We start from the raw sequence: 27,504 nt of genomic DNA on the forward strand, positions 1-27,504 counted from the left end.
CAATCTTTCCGACAAGCACATCAGCAATGAAATTAAAAATTCAAAAGGGAAAAATATCACAATTAAAAAATCCTATAACCACGATTTTTAAAAATTGCATCCCAACGAAAAAAAGATAACACGCATAATCAAAACGTGCGACACATTTGTACCATTTTTTACTTCCATTTATATTTTTCTATTTATATTCTCGATAATTACATTCACATCGTGCCATAAATTGTTTTGTATTTCATTATTCTGTCTCGATGCTATGAAACGAAAAAACGCGGGACAAAAGTGACATATGAGTTGCGACGTTTATTGCGCGATTCTTTCGAGAACGAAAGAATGTTAAAAATTGACGAATAACTGGATGAGCTTTCGCGAAATACGAACGCATGGAAAAAAAAAAAAAGAAAAAACGGAAGATAACGATACCGGATGCAGAGTTTCGGATGGAGAGTTCAATTTTTCAAAGCTGTCGTTCACCACGTTTTCCCTTCTGGAAAAGCTGCACGGCCTCCTCGTAAACGGGAATTAAGAGGATTAAGCAGCCTAATCTTGAAAGCGCGGCAAATTAAACCGAGTAGCTTTTACATCGCCTATTTAAGTACCATGGCCGCCAGGGTTCGCTCCATTCGACCGGTTAATCGGTAATGGCTGCCTGATGCAAATGCAATCAGGAAGGGATGAAATTATTTGTCGAAATTTTAATAGAGAGAAAATATATTTTTTCATTTTCGAAACTGTTTTTCGAGTGTATCGAAACAAATTCAGTGAATAAAATATCGAAGAGGATTGCTCAGTAGTGGATATTTTGAAACAATTGTTGCGTACAGGCCGAAATGCTATATAGGTTAATAGGATGTTGATATATTCCTGAAACACTGATCAATAATCGATACTTATGTGTTAACAATATATAAGCATATTGATCAATTAAGTATACAAAATCACTTTCGATCATGGATATTACATATTAAACACGTTGTATACTAATGGATTGGTTAGTCTGAACTAAGCTCCAGTCTATACTCATCATCTCGATATTGGACGTTAAGATAATACAGCATAAATGATAAGTATGTGTTAGTGAACACGATTACGTGCCAAGGGTGTGTCGAATGACTCGAAAGAGGAGACAAAAATACGCGAGTGACTCTCACCAGTGTGGGCAACGGTGATATAAGGAATGATATAAATAATGGTAATAAATTCTGAAGTAAATTTGGGGAAAAAATTGTTAAAGTTGTTCTTGTGTTGAAACCATATATTTTCATCTTCTTCATCTTTATCTTATTTCTTATTTGTGAGAACGTAACATTTGTCAGATTTATTAGAAGTAAGGAGTATAATAATATTTTGTCATGTATTTTGAAAATTATTGAGATTTTAATAAATCGATGATTAATGCTCGAGTATGAATCAATTATTCTGTATTGAATTGATTAGGGGAACGTGGATAATAGTACAATCAGCCATGAATTCCCAACAAATCTAGAGATAACAATGGCATTGCTCCATTGAGGTATATCGGTATAACCTACAGTTGTGACGAACAGTTGATTATCTAAATGGACGATAGATTATCACTTCGGAAGATATTAATGCGTGGATATTCAAGGATTAACAGACAGCTGTTCCAAGTATTCAACTTCGAGTGAAGCGTCTTACTTATCTCAACTATTAATGCAAACAATTTATTCAATTAAAGCAGTCTCTTATGTAATTAAAATTACATAATTTCTTTCGATTAATTTTTAACGCTAAATGAAACTTAATAATAAAGAATTAATTAAGTATAATATATTAGATCATAATAAACTTCTGTTATTGTAACAGTTGTAAAACATTTTACGATTGCATTCATTTTAATTTGTGCATAGAATTTTATTCTACTATTTCCTTCATTGATTCGAAAATTTATAAAACAATTACATTCTCTTTTTTTTTTAATATGCGAAAATTTTTACAATGAATACGAAATGACAAAAGTACCAAATTAGGAAAAAATTTTACAAAATTGAAAAAAAATTTATAAAATAATAAAAGTAATTTTTAAAGCATATATTTAATATGCAATAATACAATACTTTCCAAACCGATTATTTTTAACTAAAATTATTTCTATGGAAAACTTCATTCAAAGAATTTCATTCTCATCTTTACAATATCCATCATTGCAATATCGAAACGTTTAATTTTTCTTTTTAAATGAAAGAGAATCCCGATTTGGAAAGGATGAAGAAACACGTAAATGGAATAAAATTCTTATAGTTTTTATTATTTTCCCTCTACTCGGAGGGAAGAAAGAAAACACAATGATTACTCTACAGAATCTCGAAGCACGACGATCCATCGTCCTCCCCGAGAAAAACAGGGAACGGGATAGAAAACGACTGGGACTGACGCAGCAAAAATCAACGGCCGTTTGTTTTCCGGTTGACCCGATGCGGTACAAGTCTGCCGACTGAAACGGAGAAAAACCAAACTCGCGTTCAATTAATAAATTCGCGGAGCGAATAAATAGAATGACCACGGTATAGGATTCAACCATTAACAAGATAAGATGAAAGTCGGATCGCGGATCGGAGAAATTTCTATTATTCGGGCCGCCCGTTAAATTGAATTTTACAATCCATTTGATACGCATAAAGGAAAGATGTCGGTTGGCGAAGGGTTTAACCAGCTGCTAATCACGGACTAGCAGAATTGGTTTGCTTCTTTATCGTTCTATCTGGGGATTCTCGCCGGAACTCAATGAAAATCCTCCGCCATTTTCTAGGGAATACGAACTTAGTATTTGATTTTCCTTCCACTTTAATTCTTTTATTACGGCAATAATAGACGAGCAATTATTCGAAGGCTATTTGAAAGTGCGTGATAAATAAATGAACGAGATAAATAAATATAATAAAAGTCAGCGTGTTAATATCGTTACATATTTAATGCGCACGCTGTACGGTAACATGCTAGCGTGATGATTAATTATTAAAAATAATCGGAATAATAATAAAAAATTTTATTGAAAAAAACTAACTAGCATCTGATACAGTATATCAATTCCATCTTCATTTTCATCGTATTACAATTCTTTTATACCCTAAATATCTATTCTAATATCTATATTCTTTATACAAACACACTCAAATTTAAATGATCAACGCTAATATTTACGTGCCATTTTCACAGGACCATTCACATTCAACGTTAATCCTCCCGGATCCATTTTTAATCACAATTAAATTCGTCGCTACGAAAGAGGATATATAATAATTAATAAGGCCGGGAATCTCGTTTAATTCATTTAAACAGAATTCGCGGAAGTCGCGATGAATAATTTACCCAGAGGCTCAGCCCGCCAACTTTCGATCTCGATACGAAAACACAGTCGCAGCGTAGAAGACATAAATTTCCATAAACATTGCGGCCCTGATTTTGCGCCGCATCCGTATCTCGCCGAGGTGTAAATAGAAAATACACGCGATACACGGCTACGATCGATACGCGGTTTCTCTCTCTCTCTCTATCTATCTCTCTCTCTCCACCCCGAGGCTTTTACGGTGCTTCCACGTCTCGAAATAATCGGCTGGCTGGTGGATGCGTTTCGAACCGGATACCAGGGCAACTATTGCGGCCCCGCGGCGAGTTCTGTGGAAACGTCGTGATCGATTCGGTGTTACAGGCTGGCGAGAGCGCGAAGGAAACAACCGATATTCAAATGCGATGGGGCGAATATGCTTGCTCGATTAAAAAGAGGCCTGAATCCCTGAGTCACTGTTTGTTTAAGAAAGAGGACAGAGGAAGTGGGTACGACGGGGAAAATTGAGGAGATATCAGAAGCAGAAATTATTCTTGGCAAATTTTGAAGGGTGGTTTGGAATTTTGTTACTTTCTCGTTGTTGTGTTTTATTTTGTAGTGTGGTTGTTGATAAAATACGACATATACGACGAGGTAAAATGAGTAGTTTCTTGAAATTGAGAAGAAAGGATAATGGAAGGAAAAATAAAAATTGACAAGAGTCATTTTAGAAACTTATCAGTAGTTTCATTTTTAAAAATGGAGTTGTGTAAATGCAGAATGGTATTTGGATTGTGTATTATAGAATTGTGATTTAATTTGTAGGTTTAATTTTTTTGTAGAAAAAAGAATTAAAAAGATTTTAAATGGATAAAATTATATTATTAGTATAAAAATGTATGTATTAAAAGTTTCAATGCACAAGTCAATATGTTATTATAGAGTAATAAAAAGATATGATATTGAAAATTTAAAATCTTTAAATTCTGAACAAAAATTCAGAAAAAAAAAATCTCTCTATCAATCAAATAGATAGTAAAAGCTAATAAGCTTACTGTTGCGAAAATACTAGTAAAATTTCAAATTGCTCCTCTTTTATTATACCGTAACAACTTTCACGATACCGTTTTAATAGTGTGTATCCAACCTCGAATGTTATCGTTCATCATATCATCCTCGTTGTGAACAACATTCGATGGCTTTAACTCGACGAATCTGCGGTTTCGATATTGTTTCGATATTTCCCGTGTATCATTTTTCTGTCGTTACATTTCATTCAGTTATATTTGTACTACTTGACATCACTATTTCACTATGTATACAATATATACATTACATTTTTTTCGCAAAAGCTTTCATGCATTATTTTATTTTTAAGAAAATTTCATCTAATTCAAAATTTCTAATTTTATTACGAAGGTTAAGAATAATTTTTTTGAAAGAGAATTTCAACCCTCAAAATCTCATTTTTTTCTTTTTGAGAGTCTTATACAAGTCTTTATCGTAGAATATTTCATAAAATTAGAATTATTACAAAATTACATTTAAAGATCTAAAATCTAACCACCTCAAAATGATATTCTATCATACTGACAAAATTTCATCGTTCAGAAAATAAATCATTTTTTAATTTGATATCGCAACTTTTCTCTTTTAAACTCGTTTAAGATGTACAAAGATATTCACGGTCAACTTTATTTCCTGCCTTTCTATTATCCTCTCTTATTTACCATTCTCCCTATTTCTTTTTTATTCATTCCATTTCACTAAACTCCTCCTTTAATAAGTTAATTCTCCGGAAATAACACAATTTCTCGAATGGACGACTTTTTACGCTCCGACATTCATAATCCTCTCTGCACGACAGATTGCGACACGAAGAGACGCAAGGTTTTATCGAGTCAAGGCGTATTTCCAACACGCGCTCAAACACACGCATTAGGTTAGGTTAAGTTAGTTTTAAGTTAGGTTTAGTTACACGAAATTAAGTAAACGAAAACGTGAAACGTCATCGACTGAAAGCAATAATGACGTTGCGAAAAGGTACGAAATATTGTTCCACGGAGACTTGGAACAGCAATTTCTATGTTTCCAACTTTATTAACGCATTTTTCCCCTAGAATAACGAAACGTTTATCCGCCGAGAGAAAGTTACACGTAAACTTTCGACGAAAGAACGTTGAAAAGCGTTGTTTCAATTTTTCGCTTCTTTCTTTTCTCTGAAACTTTGAACGAGCTTTATCGTTCTGTTTTTCACGCGTGTATCCATCATCGGCTATAAACAACTTTCCAGATATTTCCGCGCGCTCGTTGTAATCTTACGATTGTTTGCATATTTATGCGTGTTATTATATTTTTTTTCTTATCACGTTTTATGTCTTGAATTTGTTCTCGTTGAAAGAAAATATAGCGTTGAAAAGAAGGATGAGATCAAAGATTAAATTTTGAGCGAAAAATAAAAAGTTATATGTGATGTACGATTTTCAAAAAATTTCTCTGTAATTAAAAATGAGTGATTTGTATTATGTAAAATGGGAGTTTTGTATATTTCGTATATTTCGAAAAATTGAAGAACAGATATTTTTATCGAATATATTTTAATTCGATCTCGCTTTAAATAAATGCAGAAATAATATTTATTAATAAATCAGGTTTTTATAAGAAAATAAAATAATTTTCTTTTTTGCAGATTAAAATAAATGTCACGAATCAAAAGAAATAATATAAATAATAATAAAAATATAATATGAGGAATAAATAAAAGTTAAGATAAATCTAGTTTTATTTTATTTTATTTACTGATTAACTTAGTTGAAATTGTTTCGAGTTACGTTCTTACATTTTTAAGCTGAGACAATAGATTATCTCTGAACTCTTTTTAAAAGTACAATACTTCAAAGAATTATCCAATATTCTTTTGATCGCATTCTTACTCTCGCAAAAAGAAGTTGTAAGAACTGAAGCTATTTCTGCGCTTAAGAATTCATCTTTTATGTGTTAGAAACAATGTACGGTAGAAAGAAATGTTGTATCCCGATTGCCACAGGCATGCTTTAAATCGCGAAGATCTGTTGAAAAAAAGAATTACCGTAAAATTGTCCTTGACTTTGAATTTCAAGATCAAATTTTTTTATCGTTATACCGTATTCCACCAGTCACGTGTCTATAAAAAGTCTCAAATGGAATTTTAGGAGGAAAAAGAAATAATAGAATTAGAAATAGTATCACGAAACTAGAGTATTCGGTTCATATCTTTGAACAAAAAGTATGAGGGCAAAAAACTGACCCAATATCTTTACTGAATAAAGATACAAATTTTGCAGCTGTTTCGAGACAAAGAAAAGAACATCTTGTCAATTCATTAGGAATTCAAATTAAAACGTTCGATACACTTATATTTCTTAATAATCAATAAATTAAATGAAAGATAAATTTTTAATTTCAAATTAAATTCAAGAATTCTTTTAAATATAATCGCAATCGTTAAACGAGAAGAAATACATACATTGGAAAGTTGAGAATTATAATGATATAAATCACATAAAATATTTGAAGAAAAATTCGTTGTTTGTAAATTAATATCTTAAAAAAAGAAACAACTCTGTTTATTTTTACATTTTGTTAAGTTACATTAATATTATAATATAATTAAATTTTCTATCGATTGAATTTACAATAAAACGTCAATTATTCGTTCAACTGTAACAAACATTATTACATTATACATTAATTTAAATATATATTTCATACACGTATACTCTCGTATTCGAATAATCGTTTATTTGAATAATATATCGACGTTTCTATCGTAAATCAGTAACTGTCTACCTTCTAACACTCAAAAATTCACGAATAAAAGAACATTCTCATCGATTTTCAATTTTTCACATCCCACGAAAACAAAGGAGCAAATAAATCGAACGAAAACAGAATGCATCACTCCCTTATTCAATATTCAATATTTTCATACACTTAAAACTGCATCCCTCCAACGTCTCGTTCCTTCGACTCGTTTCTTCCGCCTCCGCCCAATCCCACCCTCCTCTCCATTTCCCAATCCGCCTCTGTTCTCAAAATTCAATTCCAACATTTGCATCATTTCGTGACGATACAAGTTCAACGATACCTTACACTGTATCTTCTTCGTGACGTATAAAAGAGGAAATCGACGAATCGAGGAATCGTCGCGTTATTGCATTCGCAGAATCTGCCCCCGACAGATCTCGTTATTTTTCGTACACTGCAATTTCAATTGCATTTATCCACAGAGAGAGAGAGAGAGAGAGAGAGAGAGAAGAAACGCCCCAAGCGACGCTCCACTTCCCATTTTGCGCTCGAAACTGTCTTCCTTCCGCTCTCGCGTAATTTCTTCGCGCAGCTGCTCCTCGAAAACTAACAGGATAACCGGCTCACGGATCGAGATGAGAATTATAATGATTCTAAGGGAATTTCAAGATGGATAAGTTGAAACCGATCGTCCAATCTGTGATATGAATCGAATAATGAAATCGATATTTAATACAGGATCCGTTTATTGCGTTTCTTCCTTCGAGATTCTGCCATTTCGATGAATTTTATTTCGATAAATGTTGTTGAAATGAATGTTGGAATTGTTGCACGCGTGTAGAAAATGATACTCGAACGTTTAATGACGGCGGCCATTGATTACAAAATTGAAAATTGGCGAAATTTATGAAATTTCAACGGTTATGCGATGTATTTAACGGGAAGATTAATAGACAGACGTTTATAATTTACGCGTGTAATTCGTCGTTGATGAATGAATTGTGGTTGGTTACGTAATATGACAGACAGGAGGAAGACTTTCTTGCAATGGACATTCTCGAATGGGATGGAAGGGAAGGGGAAAAAACCATAGGTTGGATAAATATGTATTATCCGACTTGACGTATGGACAGGGATCCCTTTCATCGTAATTCTATCATCTCGACCTCATTTTGTTCACGTCTGCCTGCTTTTTCACCTACTCGCCTTCGAGTAACTAGCCTCTTGGATATTCGATTTAAAGGAGCTTCAGATTATTCTTATTCGGAATAATAATGAAATATCCAATAAAAAATTGTTTTCAAATTGTTATATAAGAACAATAAAATATATATATATATGTATATGTACTAATATTCTGTATATTTTCGAAATTAAAATTTTAATATATAATATATGTGGTTTATCTGGAAGTGTAAATATCTCGAAAAACACGAATGACACGAAAAATATTTGAAATAAATTTTCTAAAGTATCGAGGGAAGCGTAATATGACATTTATTTGACTTTGAAACGACCTTGAAATGATTTAAAATTGATTCTTTTGCATTTTTAAATAGAAATTTATTTCTGGAAATAAAGGATTTCCAAATAAATCACACACACCATCATATTTTATATACATATAGTCATATTTTCATCTCACAAGCTGTTTCAATAAATGATGAAGATGAAACTTCAAACAACATAAATATACAGATATACACTTTCGAAAAAAAATAGAGAACACGTTTCCTTAAATATATGGCACGTTATAAATAATTCTTTTTTAACGAATCGATCAACTTTGACAAAACATTCTAAATAAATAAATTTCCTCAAACTTCAATAATATTCTCAATATTAATTCGCACGTACGTAAAAAAAGAAAAGAAAATGGAAAATGTCTCGGGAGTAACGCGATTTTAATAGTTCTCTTCTACGATCAAAAGATCCGCTATGCACTTCTTGCACATTGAAAACGATAAGTGGGACGATAAAGCATTGGTCCAGACACCAAGGGGAAAAGGACTCTTTGTTGAATCGTTCTCTTTAACTTCACGAACGAATCTTCGCCACGGTTCGACTCTAATGAACAACAAAGAACACAATGCTTCGTTCCTCTGGCAATTGTAATCCCTGTTGTTTCCTCCATCGTTGCATCCTTTTTTTCGCCGAGAACGAGAATCAACAAACTGCAGCTGTTCGAACTGCATCTTCGGATCAGAGTCAGGCCAGATTCGAACATTTGCATACGTTCTGTTCCAATCCATACAAGTTCGTTCTCGATTGTGTACACTGTGTATATTAAAATTTGCAATCTGCGCGCTATTATATCAATATTTGCGTATTCTGCCATCGAAAATGGAATTCGAATGCGAGAAAACGTGAAATTTGTTTATAAAATGTTAATGAAAGTTGCATCATTCTATTGAATGGATTATTATTATAAAATTTATAAATTAGATATATTTATCCTTGTCTTAATAATGGATTAGTTTTTAATAATTATTTAAAGGTTAAGAAAGTTTTTGTTTTTTAAATTTTTAAGTTGTTTCGTTTAAAAATTGATTACTTTTCGAGATGGGGAAATGTTGAAAACTTTTAAATCGTCCTATTAATGTTTTTGCAGAAAACATTTAAAGATAGACGCTTTTACGTTAGTCAAATTATGTTATTCAGGCAAATTTTATTCCCGAGAAATTTCTTCTGAAAGGATTTTCTAATAAGGGAGATTTAAAGTTACAAGAAAATCCAGAATTTGTAAAAAATTTCCTCGATACTGTTATGTTTGAGAAGCACTGAGACAGTATTTACATAAAAAGAAAAAAAATACTAATTATATAATGCAGATATTATATTCTTTTATTATATCGAGCTCTTAGAAATTTTATCTCTTGTATATAGAAGAGAAATAATTTCTGCAAATTTTTTTTCAATTTTCCAATAAACTTTCCAATAAACTAATTTCTTTCTAGTATTGAAAAAAAAAAGAAAAAGGAATTGATTCACATTCTCTTTGCTCTTTTAACATTTTATCTCGAGCATTTTCAAAAAAATTTATACACCAGAACATTAAAAGGAGTAATAATAAAATAATAAATAAAAGAAATATCCAAAGATTTATTTTCATGTAATACAAGATAAATTCTACTTACTACTATAAAAACGGTAATACAAAAGATAAAACTTTTGCTCGTATCGTATATAATATATGAAAAATAAACGAGGGAGGTATAAAAGTACCAGGATATTTATCTTAAGTTACAGAATTGCACTTCCTTTTACTCGAATTATAACGTACGTATCTTTCCAAAATATTTTCTGATTTTTTCGCCGCACGGTTACACGATGTAGGAAATATTTAATAACGTTCAAAATTAATGGCGCTAAATTAATTCGGCCAAGATAGCACCGTATCCATGTTCCGGGCCATCCATTAACGTAGTACAACGTTACAAGACTTCTTAAGGTAGCAGAGGATGATTTAAGAGTTTACGCGGCACGCTGGAAGAGGAAGATTTAATAACGTTAATAAAACAGTGATTTTGGATTTTGCAACTTTAACTTGGATCTAAGTATGAATCTTTTGCGAGAGATTGAAAGAAAATTAATATCTCTCAAAAGTAGGGTGAAGTAATAATTGAAATTTTTTTGTTTTCTTGCGAAAGAAACTTTCTTCTTTTTTTTTTTTTTTGTTTTTTCGTTCGTTCGAAATTTCAAATGAATTTTATAACGAGAGTTGTAAAATTTAAATAAAATTACACGAATACATCTTCGTTTCAAAGTTCTTTTTTATCTCAAAAAATTTTATTCTAAATTTTACTTCTATTCGGCTTCCAGAGTGGGGATAGGAAAGAAGATAAGCTATGGAATACAGATCTCTCTGTAATCGATCTTTACACAGAGGTTTACAATCTGGTGTAGCATAGGGGCAATCGCTTGTCCCTTTACATGCAAAGATATATAGGATAGATAGTACACGCATCATGTAGATCTAACAAATGTACAGAACTACGAAGTTAAACCTCGTGTCATCCGATTTCAACTATCTTAATCTGGATTTCAGTAGTAAAATGACTCATGAATACGGAATATTCAAATGCATATTTCCCATTATTACATAGATATGTGGTCGTGTAAAAAAAAAAAGATAATTTTTAATCGTTCATTATTTCCATCCTTAATCAGACCTCTCATTACTGACCCATCTCAAATTCCAGGAAAAATAGATGCGATTCCTAGAAAAACGCAGTGCACATTTCCAGGAAAAAATGTAGGTCACTGGGTTGCCCATTCATAATTTTCACACTGTAAATACCATTGGAAAATTTAAGCTCTTGTTTCTCGACGATCAACAATCAACAATGAATGGATTTTGGTAACAAAATTTTTAATCTCTTCTTATATATATATTTTTTTCTTATATATCAAATAACTCGGGTTTTCAATAAGAAATAGTTTAAAAGTAAAAGAACAAACATTCTATTACTTTTTATTCGTCCTATTACTTATTTATCCAACTGTTAATCTTTTAAATTCTCGTTGATTAAAAGTAAACGCATTTTTCCCTTTCCTTTCAACGAAGTAGAGGTATATCAATTTAATTCTCTTACGCAAATCATTCTGACAAATAGATTGCACGAAACGAATATAAAAAGAAAAAGCTCGTTAACAGTACGTGCACCTCGCATCTCAACACAATATATACAACAGATGGCATGATGAATAAATGCAATATATTTGTCCGGATTAAAAATTACTCGTCGATATCGATAAGAAATGAAATTCTCTCTGCGAGGCAACCTTCGCCTTTCGTTCACCTAACCTCGTTCCACGGTTACCCTGAACGCGTTTCCATGCGCCGATTCCGTAAGTGCACGCGCGTGGAAAACTTGATTCCCGACAATTTGACTAAGTAACGAAGTTTCGGATCCCCTGTCCATCCAATTCGACGAAATGGAACAGACCAATTCGCACGGTTGTCCTCGGTTTCCTCGCCAAGTGCCTCTGCCTCCGCGTCAGTCAACGACGGCTGGAACAATTAATTTTACGTTGCCCACGTCGGGCCACGTCGTTTCTGGGGTCCACAGTAGAACATATAGTCGCGCAGTGACGCATCTTTGACGTGTATTTTTCGAATCGAACGCGATGAAAAAATCGAATCCCGTTGACGACACTTTTCGCGCCTCGGTCAAATCGTGGAATCGAAGATGAGGATTTATTGTTATTGTCCCACGATTGCTTGTGAATCCGTGATCAGATGACAAAATTTGATAAATATCGTCGCTTCTCGCGTCGTTTTAAAATCGAGATACGTATCCTTTAGGTGAGATTCTATTATTTTAAAATTAATTTGCAAAAGAATGATCGATTCCAGAATCGAATTAATCGAATTTCCACCATGAGTTAATATCGATTTCATCACGTTTCATTGCTGCACATTCAATCTCGATTGCTATTATACGAAAAGAAAAGAAAAGAGAGATAATTTGTTGACCCACAGTGTTCACATTTGCATGCAGCATAAAAATCATGCAACAACTTTCAACGCATTAATAAAAGCCGGGGCTAAGAAAGGAGCGCAAAAAGCCCTGATGCATATTCAAGGCGAGAAAGCAGAAGAGGTACATGCATAAAACGCGGCTTGTCCAAGTATATCGTATATAATATCTTTAAAGCTCGTTGAAAATCTTGCTTTACTTTAAACGCGTCAAAAAGAGAAAGAGAGAGAGAAAGAGGAAACGAAGAAAGGAGAGAAAAAATGAAAAATTTCCCGGAGAACCAATTCATAGACGAACGCGTGTTTCTCGCAAATGGTTCGACCGACTTTCCTATTATTGTGCCAGAGAATACCCTATCGATTCTGGCGCCACCGATTCGAGTATCGCCACCATCGACACAAATTGTGTACCCAAACAATCTTTGCTTCTGCCAAATTCGATTTAACCTACACTATACCCATTCTGGCGTAACGTTAACACGAGTTAATCGCACTCGAGTTCTTTTACGTTTCCAAACGCTCGTCCCTCATTTTTCGCATCCCCTCGCTCGATCGAGATCGATCGGTCGTCGTTTCAAATCCTTTAATTTCGAATATCTAGCTTCAATATTTATTATATCGTGAATTATTTATATATCCTTGCCTAGGATTGAGGCAAATTCTAAATAAATCGATCGAGTCTTATCGAATTTGTGCGAATCGTTGGTCTCGAATCGATCGTGGCCCACGATCGAGCTCGAGAATTTTAAATTGAACGATTCGATCGATGAAAATAATGCGACTCCGTTCAATTGACGCGTGCACATGTTATAACGCGTAACGCGTCGATGCCTCTCATCAATCATACACGCGAAAACGTGTACGAACGGCGATCGAAAAACTGTCACGTCCCGGGGGAAGGTGTAAAAGATGTCGTCGAGAGCGTGGGATATAATAAATTCGATAACAGTTCGATGCATTACATTGACAGGCAGCGAAAAATAGGATGGTTGCCTGTAGAGATTGGAATAGGAAAAAATTGGGTAAAATTTACCTTTATTTTGCCGATCACACGTCTTCCCTCCGTATGATAATCGTGTTTATAATTTTTATAATATCTTTGAATTCATCTGAATTTATCTCGATCGTTGCTGTAAATATCGTTGAAAAAGGAAAGAGATGTTGGTCGGAATTCTTGGGAATCTTTTCTAAGTTTAAAATTAAAATTCGATTCAATTTTTCACAGCACCATTAGCAATTATCGAATAATTTTCTCAGGCAAATTAATATTCTCCCAGGTAATTTTTTTCAAAATTGAATTTCTCTCTCCTCTTCATCCTTCATCCTTCGTCCTCTTTTCTCCCAAGAACAAAATTCGTGTACGAAGAAGAATAAAGTAGAATCGGTAGAGATGGAAATTCCGCGTAACAGGGACAAAGCTATTGTTTGATCGAGAAAAAAGTTTGACTGAAAATTCGATTGCGAGCGCGCCGCTCTTCGAGTCTTGCCAAGACCCAAAGCGTCGAGAGATAAAATTCTCCGTCCATTTGCCTGCTCCTTCGACTGTTTACTCTCCTTCTTCTTTTTTTTTCTTTTTTTTTTTTTTAGAGAGTTCCACAATGACAAAGAAATTTAATCAACTCGACGTTAGCGTTGAGCGTTTTCCGCCAACTTCCTTTTAAAAACCTTTAGAAACTTTTCATCGAGCAAGACCGTGTCCAAGTCAAACAAAAGTAACGGATCCCAGGACGACAATGGAGATTATGTTATCGATCGGTACAAGCGACGTTTCTCTCCCCGCCAGTTTCTCGACTCGTAGCGTTAAAAACTCGCACATTTCCATGTACGATCCCCGCGAAAACCGGATCATAAAGGAACGTTCAATCCGCTTTTACAAGATGGATCGGAACGTTTGCACGTCAACATTTTCTTTTCCACCGCGCGATACATTTTCCACCGACCTGCCTTGTTCATCCTCCTCTTTCACGCTTCTTCTGGGAACTCTACCATCGCCAACTCTACCTCAGCCATTTTCCAACTTTGCAAGAATTAAACTCTTACCGCCCTCCAAGTTCGTCTGATTTATTTCGGTGGTGGAGGTTATTCTGGATTAACGTTAATAATTTTGGGAGGATATTTCACGGATGTATTATCGCGACTGATTTTAGGTCGTGCATCGTGAGCTATCCTCAATAGTCAGGTCAGGATTTACGGATCGCTGCTATCGAATTAGAAATTTACTCTCCATTCTGGCAGATATATCATATGATTCGCAGAATATGTATATGTACACGAAGTCTAGGGAACTAAAGTCTGAATACTGGTGTTTCGTAATGAGCATAGTTGTTGCAAATCGAAATGATAATAATTTAAATTTGGGTAACTATTGGGTAAGAAACGTTTCTTTAAATTCTACTTATTTTCATTTTAACAATTACGTAAATGGATGTGAGCGGTTATCGTACTTGTTATCATACAACGATATACGCATTGATAAAATGATAGTCTTTAACATCTTATTAATAAAAATTACTATCTGCTTCAGTCAAGGACTATCTATCGTATTAACAAGAAATTCACATTACAGCAATTATTACAATACACAACTGGGAATGCCAATAGAATATTTTAATCTTTCCACGAGTCACTGATTCGGACTCATAATCCCACATTTCCGCAATAATTTATCGAATCTGTAAAATATCAGGGGGTTGACAGGGATGGGAAATGGGATCGTAAATAAGGAAGGAAATTCAATGGTCGATTAGAAAGCGTTCAACTAAGCAAGGTTAATCGTGAGTTACGGAAGTTACGAGGTCCGAATTAGGAGCAGGATTCCTGCAACACGATAGGAATAATGCAAATCGTAATTCAATCTGACTTGGATGAGAGAGAATCGGTGAGAGAACGATTTAACCGGTCGACGAAAGTCACGTGCGGTAATGTCCCACATATCCTTCTTTGAGAGTAGAAAATCTCTCTTCTTCTTCTTCTCTCTCCTTTCTCTTTCCCTTCGAAGAATAGTTATCCTAGCAGATGAAGATCAAGTGAAAGGATAAATTGGGGCAAAGCGTAATTCAACGATTAAAAGCTGGATCGAGCGACCTCTATCAAATTATTCGGAGTGATGTAATTAATATAATTCCATCACGGTGTGCATAATAAAAGTGGAGGAGAGACACTTTTTGATTAGTATCGTGTCGTAGGTGGAAAAAGTGGTGGAAAGAAAAGAGTAATCGTCGCGTCGTAACCGTTCCTGACACCGGGATAGCTTTATGGGTTTTTCTTTAGAGGATTTAGAAGTGTGGACACATTTCTCATGGTTACCGGGTTTTAGGATGACAGATGCGGTTGATGCGCTCGATCCCGCTCGAAAATATTGAGAAACGGTTCCGTGCATGCTTTACTGCGTGCATCGTGATGTTCGTTTCTTCTGACAAAAGAAATGTAATTTATCGATGTAAGTTACGCGAAATCGATGAGAGGGTCGAGTTACTATTAACTGAAAATTCTAGAACTGGAGGGATTATAAGTTTTCGATTGTAAATTGTGGATTTTCTCAGCGGCTTCGAAGTTTCGGAGGATGCGAATGTATAAATTTCGTTATTTTCATATACCATGATTTTAAATTGTTTACTCAGTGTCACGTGTTGATTAATCGATGTCAAATCCGTGTTTAAATACGATTTCCCGTTATCAATTTATCCATATTCGTAATGGAATAATATAAAAATTAACTTTATGTTTTATATTTTAAAAAATATTGGCGTATCTCATCAAGTCGATATTCAAGATATATAAATAAATGAGAAAGCATCAAAATTAGATATAAAATTCGCGTGGGCGTAATAAATAAAGTTATAAAAAGCGTATATACACGCACACTCGCGCGAAACGAAAGACGTATCGTTCGAAACGTAGAAATGAAAATAACTTTTTATTCCAACGAGACCAAAAAAAAAAAAGGGGAGAAAAAAACCTCTTCGAACTATCTCACGTTGCAAGTGTTGCAATTTCTGTAATTCAACTGTAACTTTTACACCGATTCCATTTTTGACGAGACGATCGTCGCGTGTGCGTACGTGTTCGTCTCATCCAACGAAGATATCTTCTTCCTCGACAAATACACTGTGACTTTCGCTTTTATTGCAGAACGAGGTGGTTGCCGTGGCTCTTGGGGCATTGTTGAGCAAAGGCGAGGAATCGTTCCCAACCGCGAGGTCTCTGTAAGTATTTCTCCTTGCGGATATATCTCGCGTTGAAAGCGAGCTTGCATAAACGAATGGTAAGATAAAATATACATGGAAGAGACAGAGGAGGGAGGTTGATCAAAGGGTTGATAAAATTCACGTGAAACGAAATTGCGCGCGAATAAAAAAAATCGAATTAACATGAATAATGGGTTGGAAAGTTTCGAACGGGTTATTGTTATCGAAAGGATAAATTTACGATGAAACATTTATGAGCTATAATGCATGGTACGAGCTCGTTTTGTTATTCGAGTACCGAATTCGTTCAAAAGATATTATCGCGAATATCGTGGATCTGCATGTAAAATATTTATATATAAATGGAAGATTCGTTATACGCTCTAATTAAGCTAATTGTTGCTCGGAAAAGAAATATTTCCCGTGTACGCGTTAACAAACTAAATATCGATCGATTTCTACCGACGCTTTGCTGACGAATATAGGAAATGGATTATACGTTTCGATCGAAATATCGTTATCGAATCGTTCGAGCTGATAAATAATTAGGTTAATTGCATCTCGAAAAAAATAACTATGGAGATCGATCTAATGTGCGCGGATTTTCGACACAAAAACTAGAATAAATCAAAGCGTATATTCCAATTCGAATGAAAAAAAAAAGTTTTAACAAAAATATATTTTCTCTTCTATCGTAAATTTATTTTCAATTTTAAAAAAAAAAATATTGAAAATATCCTTGCTCGTTTCGAAACTTTGATCAACCATTTTCGCAACACAATCCATTTTTTTTTTTCATCCAATTTTTAATATTCTATTCCGAATACCATAATAACCTATCAAAGTCATTTCTTTCCATTCGTCGTTCATCATCGTCGAAATAACTTTTTAAAAAAAAATGGCCGATAAAAAAGTGGAGGCATCGTTCGACGAACTGGTTAATTGAATTTCGTTGAAATCGAATTGAAAAGTCGTCCGAGTGCTCGTAAAGGTTTGTTTATGCGCGCGTTTTGCGTTTGAGATCGAAAGGATGGAAAGAGATCGCGCAGGAATCGGAGATGAGATTCGTCGTTCGAAGATGCCAGGCGAAAGTTTCTAATTGAAGTGGCTGCCTTCTAACCGCGCGCTGTTTTGCTCGATATTTCAGCGAGAAGCTGCTGTGCAACGTCGAGGCCGAGGAGAACTATAACTTACTGGAGGACATTTACGAGACGTTAAGTTATGACTGCGGTAAGATGTTATTGCTAACTGTGTGTCTGAATGGCAGAGTGTTTAGTGTGTGTATGTATAGTTGAACTTATCATTTATTCTAACACTTGGTATATTGGCATTGCTGGAATTAAAGATTAATTGAGTAGGTAGTGTGAAGAGACATTTTGTTTTAGTATTGCTGTTAGTAAAAAAATATTTTGAAAATATTAATAGTTTTATAAAGTTTCGAAAACATTTTTCATTAACGAAATACAAATTTCTTTTTTCGAAGGATGATTTGAAAGGAACGTGTTATATACGATTCGGCTTTGTGTTTTGCAAATTTTGAAAATGTAACGTATGAACGCCTCTGGCCAGCAATACTCCATTTTCGTTAAAATTTTAGGAAAATCTACTCGATGTTTGAATTAAGTTCATTCATTTTCTTTTTTTTTTTTTAAACTTAAAACAAATCGTAATATTCTTTTCCTAAAGTAATTCGTGCCACATTGTAATAAAATTAAAGTTATTTAAAAATATAATTTTGCGATTGTAATGATTGGAAACGTAACGATCAAATATTTGGGAGAATGCCGCCTCCAGTATTATTTCAAGTATTATTTAAATGTCAATGTAGGAGCGAAATGTCACTGTCAAATGTCGCCACAGTACGCAATTTTTCATTCGTCGAAACTTTTGTGAAATGGTCGGTGCTTGACGGATTGCTCATCGACAGACGTTCAAACCTTCATTTCCGAAGCTTTGTTAGTCATTTTTATTCTTCGTGTGAAATTTTACTACAAAGACAAATACTTATCAAATAAAAAATATGTATATATGTTCTATCCCTCACTTTCCATTACTTTTCCATTTAATATATTTGCTAATCACTTTGAGATTTCTTTAATGTACACTGTACGCAATTTCCAATCAAATTATCATAATATATTAAATTTGCTGTCTAAATATTATTCAATTACGTTTGCATATAATTGCAATACGATGGAAAATTTAAATATGTACAAATAAAATGAGCACAAATAATAATGTATGCGTGAAATCGCATAAAATATTAAAAACAATCCATCATCGTTATTTTTCACTTCTTCTAATCGTTATACGTATTTATACAAATTCGAGCCACTATTTAAATATTCGACATATATCACGCACACTCTATCGATCCAAACCTTGAATAAATCATTAAGTACATCAATCGTCGCGTGGAAAAATTATTAACCGCGTGGTAATCAGAGAGGACCTCAATTAATCAATTCGTTCAATTCAAAAGCAGTTTATCTCTTCCTTCATCTTTCGTTCAAGCGTCGTTACGACAGATCAAGAACGCGCCGATGATTATTGGCGTTTCGCCGTTTTCAGAAGCCGTACCCGGCAAATCTTCCCTCGAATCTCTACACTCGAAAAGTTATGCGATACTTCTCGGGCTTCGTGTTCCGCGTACGGAAGTAGCAAGACGCCGTCCACTTACGGTTCCCTCTGTTGCTTTTACACAGTGAAACCACGATCGAACCACCGTATATCCTCGCACCGTAAAATATTAGATTTGTGAAATTTTTCTCGAGCCAAAAACCTTCCTCGTATCGCCTATACATAAATATCTATTTAAAATAAAATAAACGTTGAAAAAGAAGAAAAGAAAAAAAAACAGACAACACTCACTCAATTCAAATTCTATGCGTTCGAATTCTATTATAAAGAAAACCTTAGCTATTTTATCGCGTATTTTACTCTCGAAACATTTCCATCTCCTTTCATCCCCTTTCGAAACCACCTCCTTATAAAGAGACGAAACTTTTCGCCCCTGTATTCCTGCTATCGTGATCATCCCTCCTCAAAAAGGAATCCGTCTTTGTTGTTGTCCCGCAACGGGAACAAGATTGATACGGGTATCAATTCCTTCAAAGGAGACGCTTCGCACAATTCGAGTTATACAGTTCGACGAGCGGGTCGTAAAAAAATAAAATCGATATATCCTCTATCCGGCGCTCATCCCCCAAAGAGAATACTCTTTTTATCCCGTGCGGGCGGAGAATGGACGGCAATTTGCGTGCGATGTGCAGTTTACTTGGCGCCGAACGTCCAACGATTCCTTTTTTTCCAAACGGTGCTCCACGACGTGGCGACTTTTTAATGGAGAGGGAGAGAAGAAAAGGAAGAAAGAAAGGAAAGGGGAGGAAAGGAAAAATTGGAACTCGATGAATAGAGAGAACGTCGACAGGTATATACTATATATATATATATATATTTCTTTTCATTCAACCGGGAATCCGAGGACTAATTTCGTTAAGCTCCTCTATTCCTCCTGAGTCCTCCCCCCTTCAAGCGTCTTCTTCGGCCGTTTTACTCTTTCATACGGGGGGGAGCTGATAACGCCGTTCGTTAATACAGGCTTGACCGAGTTTTTAATTGAATGACCGCGGGAATGGCGCGAAAAACCAATCGATATCGCGCCACCGCCGACATAAAATATTCAAAGGCGTTTCCATCTTGGGTAACAGAGGTACAATTTGTAATCTCCTTTTATCCGTTCCGCTCGTTTTCGCGCGTCTTCATCGGAAGATCGATGCGACACCTCGAAGCCCGAAGAAATATACGATCGCGCGTTTCCTTCCTCTCTCTCTCTTGCTCTCTCGCTCTTTCTTTCTCTCTCTCTTCCGTGAGAATTAAACACGGTGGCGGTTCTCGCGTTTTGTCCGATATATCGACCATCGCCGCGTATATAAGGGGGGAAGGGGGGATATTGAAAACGATGATTTCAACGCGAGGGAGGGGGGCGAATAATGGAAGGGAAGAAAAATGGGATTTCTCGTGGCAGGATCTGAATTTGAATCATGTGTAAAAATATATATATATATATAATAAACGATGGGAAATTTTGTTGGAAACTTGTGATGGAAAAATGACGGGGTTAAATTTATTGCGAATAAATCGGTATCGGTTGTTTATAATTGAAACGCGGTATCCGCGTGAAATTTTTTACCCTTACGTCGTAAAAAGGGAGGAGGGGAAATTTATATATTTGACGCGATGACGTAGGGTTTTGGTTATTTACACGGTGGTTAAGTGGTAGAATTAAGTTTATTGGGTTGAATTTGATATTCGAAAGAAATTTTTTTATCACCATTCGTATCGAATCAAAGGCTCCGCGTGATTTTTCTGATTTAACCGTTAAGCAAACAAATTTCTACGCGAATTTCAAAATTTCATTACAACTGTTACCCCATTTCATGGTAATTTGATTCAACGGTAATTAGCTTCGTTCGTGTTTAACTTTTCACATAAAAATCTTGTAAACACTTGCGAGATCTAGAAAGAAATGTTTTGTATTTTCTTCTACTTTACACATCGCCCTGTTAAATTCACACTCGGAAGAAAATTGCTTCTTCGCTCAATTCCCAAGGTGCGTACGTAAATTTCAGGTGCTCGCGGAGCAATGAAGTTGAATTGCGGATGAGTTAATCCTTTATTCCCTAAACACGAAGGTATGAAATAAATATTATCAGGCTACCGAACAGAGGATACGAACAAATTATTATACCTGTCATTTTTTGTAATGTTAAAAATTAATACTCTTTTATAAATAAGTTCAATATACTTTTTAATTAATTCCATTAACTCCAATCGAAGAAAAACACAGTGCCTGCAAGCAATTTTCGCTTTCAAAGAAACGTATTTGAATATATATTTCTATAACGTTGTGTATCGTATTAACCTCTCTATATCTATATCTAGATACATATACATACGTCGTCGAGAACAACCTCGAATCTCTTCCCTCGGACGAGAATTTGAAATATATCTGACCCCCGTAATTATCCGTAGAAATGCAAATTTCACGATAGAACGAGGATACTCGTTCAACTATGCCGGTCACGCTCATGGCGTTATCTTGATGATGCAACGTTCTAACGAGATGGCCATTGCGTAGATCCGCAACAAACGATCCCGTGTGCCAAAGTTTTCATCTCGATGCGGTAACGACCAACGATACATGTATACGTAATCCCTGAGCTGAAAGATTAATGAGAGCAGGTAACGCGGTCCAAGAAAATTGCATTCGCGTCCACCGTGATCGTGTTCCATGATAATAACATAATCTCGATTGTATTTTATGAGATATTGGCCAGGTTTATCGATTTACGATTTAGAGGAGAAACTTATTTGATCGATTCTCTTATGAATCGAAACGATTCACGAGTTTTTAAAGTTCAAGAAAATCGCTTCGGATTAACCCTTGGATCCTTAAAAAAGAATAATATCGAATTTCCGATTTTAATGATTTTTGGATATTATAAATCTAATCTCTTGAAATACAAATGTAAATATGGAAAGCATGCAGATACAGAAAATATGAATTCGAAAATAATTTTAATTTCGATGGAATAAATATTAGATTTCCGTTTTAGTTACGCTCCTTTGAACTTTGATTTGTTTACTGAAAATATTGAACGTACAAAAATGTTTCGTCGACTCGAAGATCTTGAACTCTCCTCGGAAATTCTTCTTCCTTTCATTGATTCTAGAAGAGTTCTCGGGGCCGAAACTTGCGTATCCTTGGAAGAAAAGTGGAATGAACGTTATCCGAATTGAATATTCTATAACCGAAACATGAGAAGACGTGGAAGATGAGAATAAAGGAAATAAATCAAATCGCGCAATATTTTCTATTCCCTTATGGAAATCTTCTCTTCTACAACGAGAAAATGAAGTATAATAGAATCTTTAAGTATAATAGAATCTCTAGATAGAATGTAAAAGCAGGAAGAAAAAGGAAAGAATTGACAAGTAAGTGGAAGACTTACTTTTGAATTTAATACATATTTATTTATATGAATTTTTGTCGTTGCTTTTCCTACATATGTGCCACATACTTTTGATCAAATTATATCGCCATTTGTTTTGGCGATGTGGTAAACTTAACCTAACCCATAATAGGAAGCACATATGGTCTCTCTGAAATGACCTGACACATGTGTGACCCAATAAAGACAATATGGACCGTACAGGATTCAACAGAGATGATATTGGGTTCCGTTTAGAGATACTATTGAATATATATATATATATATATAGGACAGGAATGTTACCAGATACCATTGACCTAACGGAATATTAAAAAATAAAGTTTAATAATACGAGCGATCCAATGAAAACTGTATCTGACACAATTGCGTAATTTACAAACAAGATTGACCCGTTTAATTATTATTATTAATCTAAATGATAAACACGATAGAGAATGTTTGGATAATAATTGAGATCCGATACACTGAATGAAACATGATAATAGTGATAATGAGCAGAAATAATTCGAAAAATTTATAAAATAAATTTTTAAAATACGTGGGATTAAAAACGTGAGGATTTAAAATACGGCAAGTTTAAAATAGTTTCAAGAACGCAAAATTCCAAAGATCGAAGAATTCAAGAGTTCAACTTTAAGAAACCAAGAACTTGGAAGTTTGTGAATCCAGGAATCCAGAAAATCCAAGGTTTCTTCAAACATTCTGGAATCGTAAAAAATTCATTACATATTTATAAATTCAAAGATTCGAGAGTTCAAGAATTTAAAAATCTAACAATTCAAGAATTTGAGTTTAAAATCGAAAAATCAAAAGAGGCTGAGAACAGAAAGAACCAAAAATATAAACAAAAAATTCAAAAATGTACATATTTAAGAATCTGAAAGTCTAAGAATAAGATCCAGATCTTATTTTCCTTGTTCTCAAAAAAATTGGAAAAAAATTTAAATATAAAGAATCCGAAGATTAAAAAATCATGGAAATTCCAAAAATTCGATTTATGAAATCGCTCACGATTTATAATTCTTGCAATTTTTCATCCAATATTAAGTTACATCCATTTTAGGCTAGATACATACTTTGTATACTTGATAAAGTTTGTATATATTCTCACCAGTCGCGTGTAATATCGTGTCGTGAGAAATTTATATTTTATTTACATAGACCATGTTTGCTTTATCGCATCGATTCGACGCGATAATATAGCCCCGTTTACCGAAACTCGTGATATTCACACGACGTTTCTTGATTCCAAAATTATATATGTACACATTCGCCTAATTTTATAAAGATTTAGCACAGATCTTAAAATAAATTGTATCAGAAAAACAAGTTTAACATTGTTCTTAAAATTAACGCGAAACAACTAGACAACTTTCAGTATCGAATAATTCCCTCTTACAATAGTATTCCACGTATCCTTAACTGTAAACACATACTTACAATTTACGATATTCATAATCAATACCACTTCAAATCCTTCCTCTTTACAACGTCCATAAAAGATACGAAAAAAGAATCGTCAAACGTTTCTTTACACGTTTCTTTTTCTCTTCTTCTTTTTTCAACGTTTTACGATCCGTACAGGATCGTATACATTACATCACAAGCACGTAAATCATTGATATTCAATGATCTATGCAAGCGCTAATTGAGGGGGTCAGAGCCGGTTTTAAAATGAGTCTACATTGTTCGAGAGCACTTAGAAAGTAGTTACCGTAATTATCTCCACCCAGTTAACCGTGATAGACATTTATCGCGTTCAAAGGTGGTTGTAAGTCGTGGCTAGGGAGAAACTTTTAAACCTATGCCCGTGCTCGAAACGTTAACCACCACGCTACGATCTAATTTGCCGTTCACATGTTAAACTTATTACACGATGGATCCGTAATGGAAAGCAAGATTGCAATGGAGTGGCCCAATTCTAGCTTTTTGTCTTTCTTAATGAAAGTATCGACCGTGCAGATACGTACGGAAGAAAGCTCGTCTGAACGCCTTTGAATTGAAAATCCGTTTAAAGGGATAATGATCATGGATAATTCAAACGATGGACGATGTGTTTATACATTTCTCGAATATAAATAACACGGGAGATGATGTAGAGGGAGAATGTGAAATCAGTCGAGAGTTGAAGTAATCGTGTTTGTGATGTGAATTTCAACGACCAGGGAATTTTTAATACAGGATCGATATTTCGTGTGATGATATGTAGGGGGAGTTATATATACGATACACGACGCTATGTAAATATTTTGAAGATCATAGATCGAAGTCACGGGTTAAAAATCATGTCGAGTTTTTTTTTTTTAGAGAGAATATTAAAAGAATATTAAAATTAACTAGTATCAAGTTAATAACTGAATTAAACATCATTAACCGCAAGCCGTAATTTCTAGTTAAGAGGAACTATAAAAGAAAATTCAATGTACAACCCTAATTAAGTCTTCAAGTCTCAAGATATCAGACGTTCTCGCTTCTCCGATAATTTAATTTACGACTTTCCTACGTCTTAGCTCGCCTCTGTTTATACCATAGCAAACACACTTTACTCTGTATATTAAAATTGTTTAAAAACCGTGAAAAACATTTTGCGAGGAAGAAAATTAATTAGTTAATTAATTAGTTTGACGAAGTATCTCATCGTGCAAACTAGTAATTCGATAATAATTAAAGCATTATTAGAAAGCTTATTCCGACTCCACGGATAATTTTTCCATTTTATAAAATCGCGGGCCGTTCACGTACGAAAGAAGAAGCCAGGATCCCGTATTGAATAATAGCGCGGTTTCACAGATAGATCTTAATGATCCATTGAGAATCCAGTGCAGCATATTCGATGAGATACGATATACGTTGTCAGGTGGTTTCGATCCTTCATCTTCGAGGGCATGTTAACCTAATTTGCATTCGGTTGTCAAGTACTGTAGTTACATTGGAGCACGTTCAGCGAACGTCTCATTAATCATCATGGACAATCAATATACGGGGCAACGTATTCAAATTCGACTAGTCTGTCGGAACCTTATCAACGATTTCCGGCAGAACTCGTATGGACAAAGATTCGAGTATAATACAAATAAATATACACTCTCGTAGTAAAACAAATATTTACAATCTAATTTCCTGAAAAATTTCCAAAGATTCCTCTGTTCTTTTCTCATATTTGTACTCATTATATACTTCATTCATACTCTAAAGTATGACGATGAATTTTCAATTTTGTATTTTAAAAAGTTTACTTTGTTGTTAAAATCGCCCGAAGAGATATTCCAAAATTTTTCGCTGCGAGCGAAATCATGGAAACTTTATCGGTCGGTGAAAGAAAATTGAGAAAAATATATTTGCTCGTCAACGCAACGTGGTGTTACGATAATGCAATAACACGGCTCAACCCTTTTGTGACCGCGTTGCGGTACGCGGCACAGCTTGGGCTCTCGCGCAATTACGATGGAAAACCACTTTTAGCCACCGCTGAAAGATCCATCTCCGAACGACTCTAAAACGCAATTTCCCCCCCGCGTTTAAACGCGTTATTACCGTGATCGCTACTTATTGCCGAATCGAAAAGTATCGACCATCGTTATTGGAAAGGAAAAAAGAAAACAACAACACACCATGATGATTTTTCAAAGGGGGTGGAAGTGCTGTTCTTCCACGTTTCCGATAACGACGCCGCGAGAGTGATAAAGATGGAGAAGGACACCGGGAAGAAAGGATGGAGGAAAAAAAAATAAAAGATAACAAGAGAGAGTGGCAGGAGATCGTTCTTTCGAGTTGGCGAAGCGCAAAAAGGATTTCTCGTGCTGGAACCTCTCAGAGTGGCTCGAGACGTTTCGCCTTGAAAAGGCGTATCTCGTGTATTAGACCTCTTTCTAGCATTGACTCGCGTGGATACCGTGCACGTACAATCTCGATCGATACACCATTTTGCCGGAGAGAGAAAGAAACTTGTCGTGACATAACGTGACTGTTTTTTTTTTTTTTTTTGAAGTAATGTGAATTTGAACTAAAGTTATTTACATGTAAGCTAACTATAAATTTACTGTCTATAATTAAATTTATTTTATCTCTGATATCTATATTGGAAAATTGATTGATAATGCTACTGAGTAATATTAGAGTTGGTGTGAAGTATATTTTTGATAAATATTCAGAATAAGACGATTTCAATGACTTGATAATATATTTCAAGATCGTTGAAATTAGAGATGATTGTTATTTTAGATAATTACTTTTTTGGCCTGTGATTCGTAATGAATTGAAAATTGTACACGTCACACAGATATAAAAAAAATATTTCAATTAAAAAATTAAAGATCATTTGTTCCTTGGATGTTAAATATAATAAGCAGAGTGTATCGCATTTAAGCAGAATGTATTTGAATATGAATAGAATATACATGTAAAATGAGCATGAAGATGAATACGATGAATTTGAATAGAAATCTGTCTCTTATCACTTAAATATCAATTATGTAAATTTTACTTTGAATATTTTGTTCCCTCTTCCATGTATCAAATATTTTTCATTCTGTTTAATTTTTCTACGTTTAGATTTTCAATAATTGCATAGAATCTACAATCTGATAAAAAAATTTACGCACGCTGGAAAACTGAAACACTTTTCCCTTTCAATTTTTTTCCTTTTCTTACGAGAAAAATACTGACATGTAATAACGATGAATAATTTTAATTTTATCGATAAATAACGTCCTCTTATCAAACTCAGGTATTTTTGAACATTACCGGAGG

General features: G+C 34.4%; 1 protein-coding gene across 1 annotated transcript in view; it reads left to right on the forward strand.

Moving 5' to 3' along the window:
* Positions 1–27,504, forward strand: part of LOC107993816 (head-specific guanylate cyclase) — a 49,812-nt gene that overhangs the window by 11,549 nt on the left and 10,759 nt on the right. Inside the window, exons 2-3 of the mRNA XM_017050439.2 lie at positions 16,683–16,756; positions 17,886–17,968. Of these exons, the coding sequence (XP_016905928.1) occupies positions 16,683–16,756; positions 17,886–17,968 (157 nt within the window). The remainder of the gene's footprint in view (positions 1–16,682; positions 16,757–17,885; positions 17,969–27,504) is intronic.

The sequence above is a fragment of the Apis cerana genome, linkage group LG6 (genome assembly GCF_029169275.1).
Source record: "Apis cerana isolate GH-2021 linkage group LG6, AcerK_1.0, whole genome shotgun sequence".
Classification (NCBI taxonomy): Eukaryota; Metazoa; Arthropoda; class Insecta; order Hymenoptera; family Apidae; genus Apis; species Apis cerana.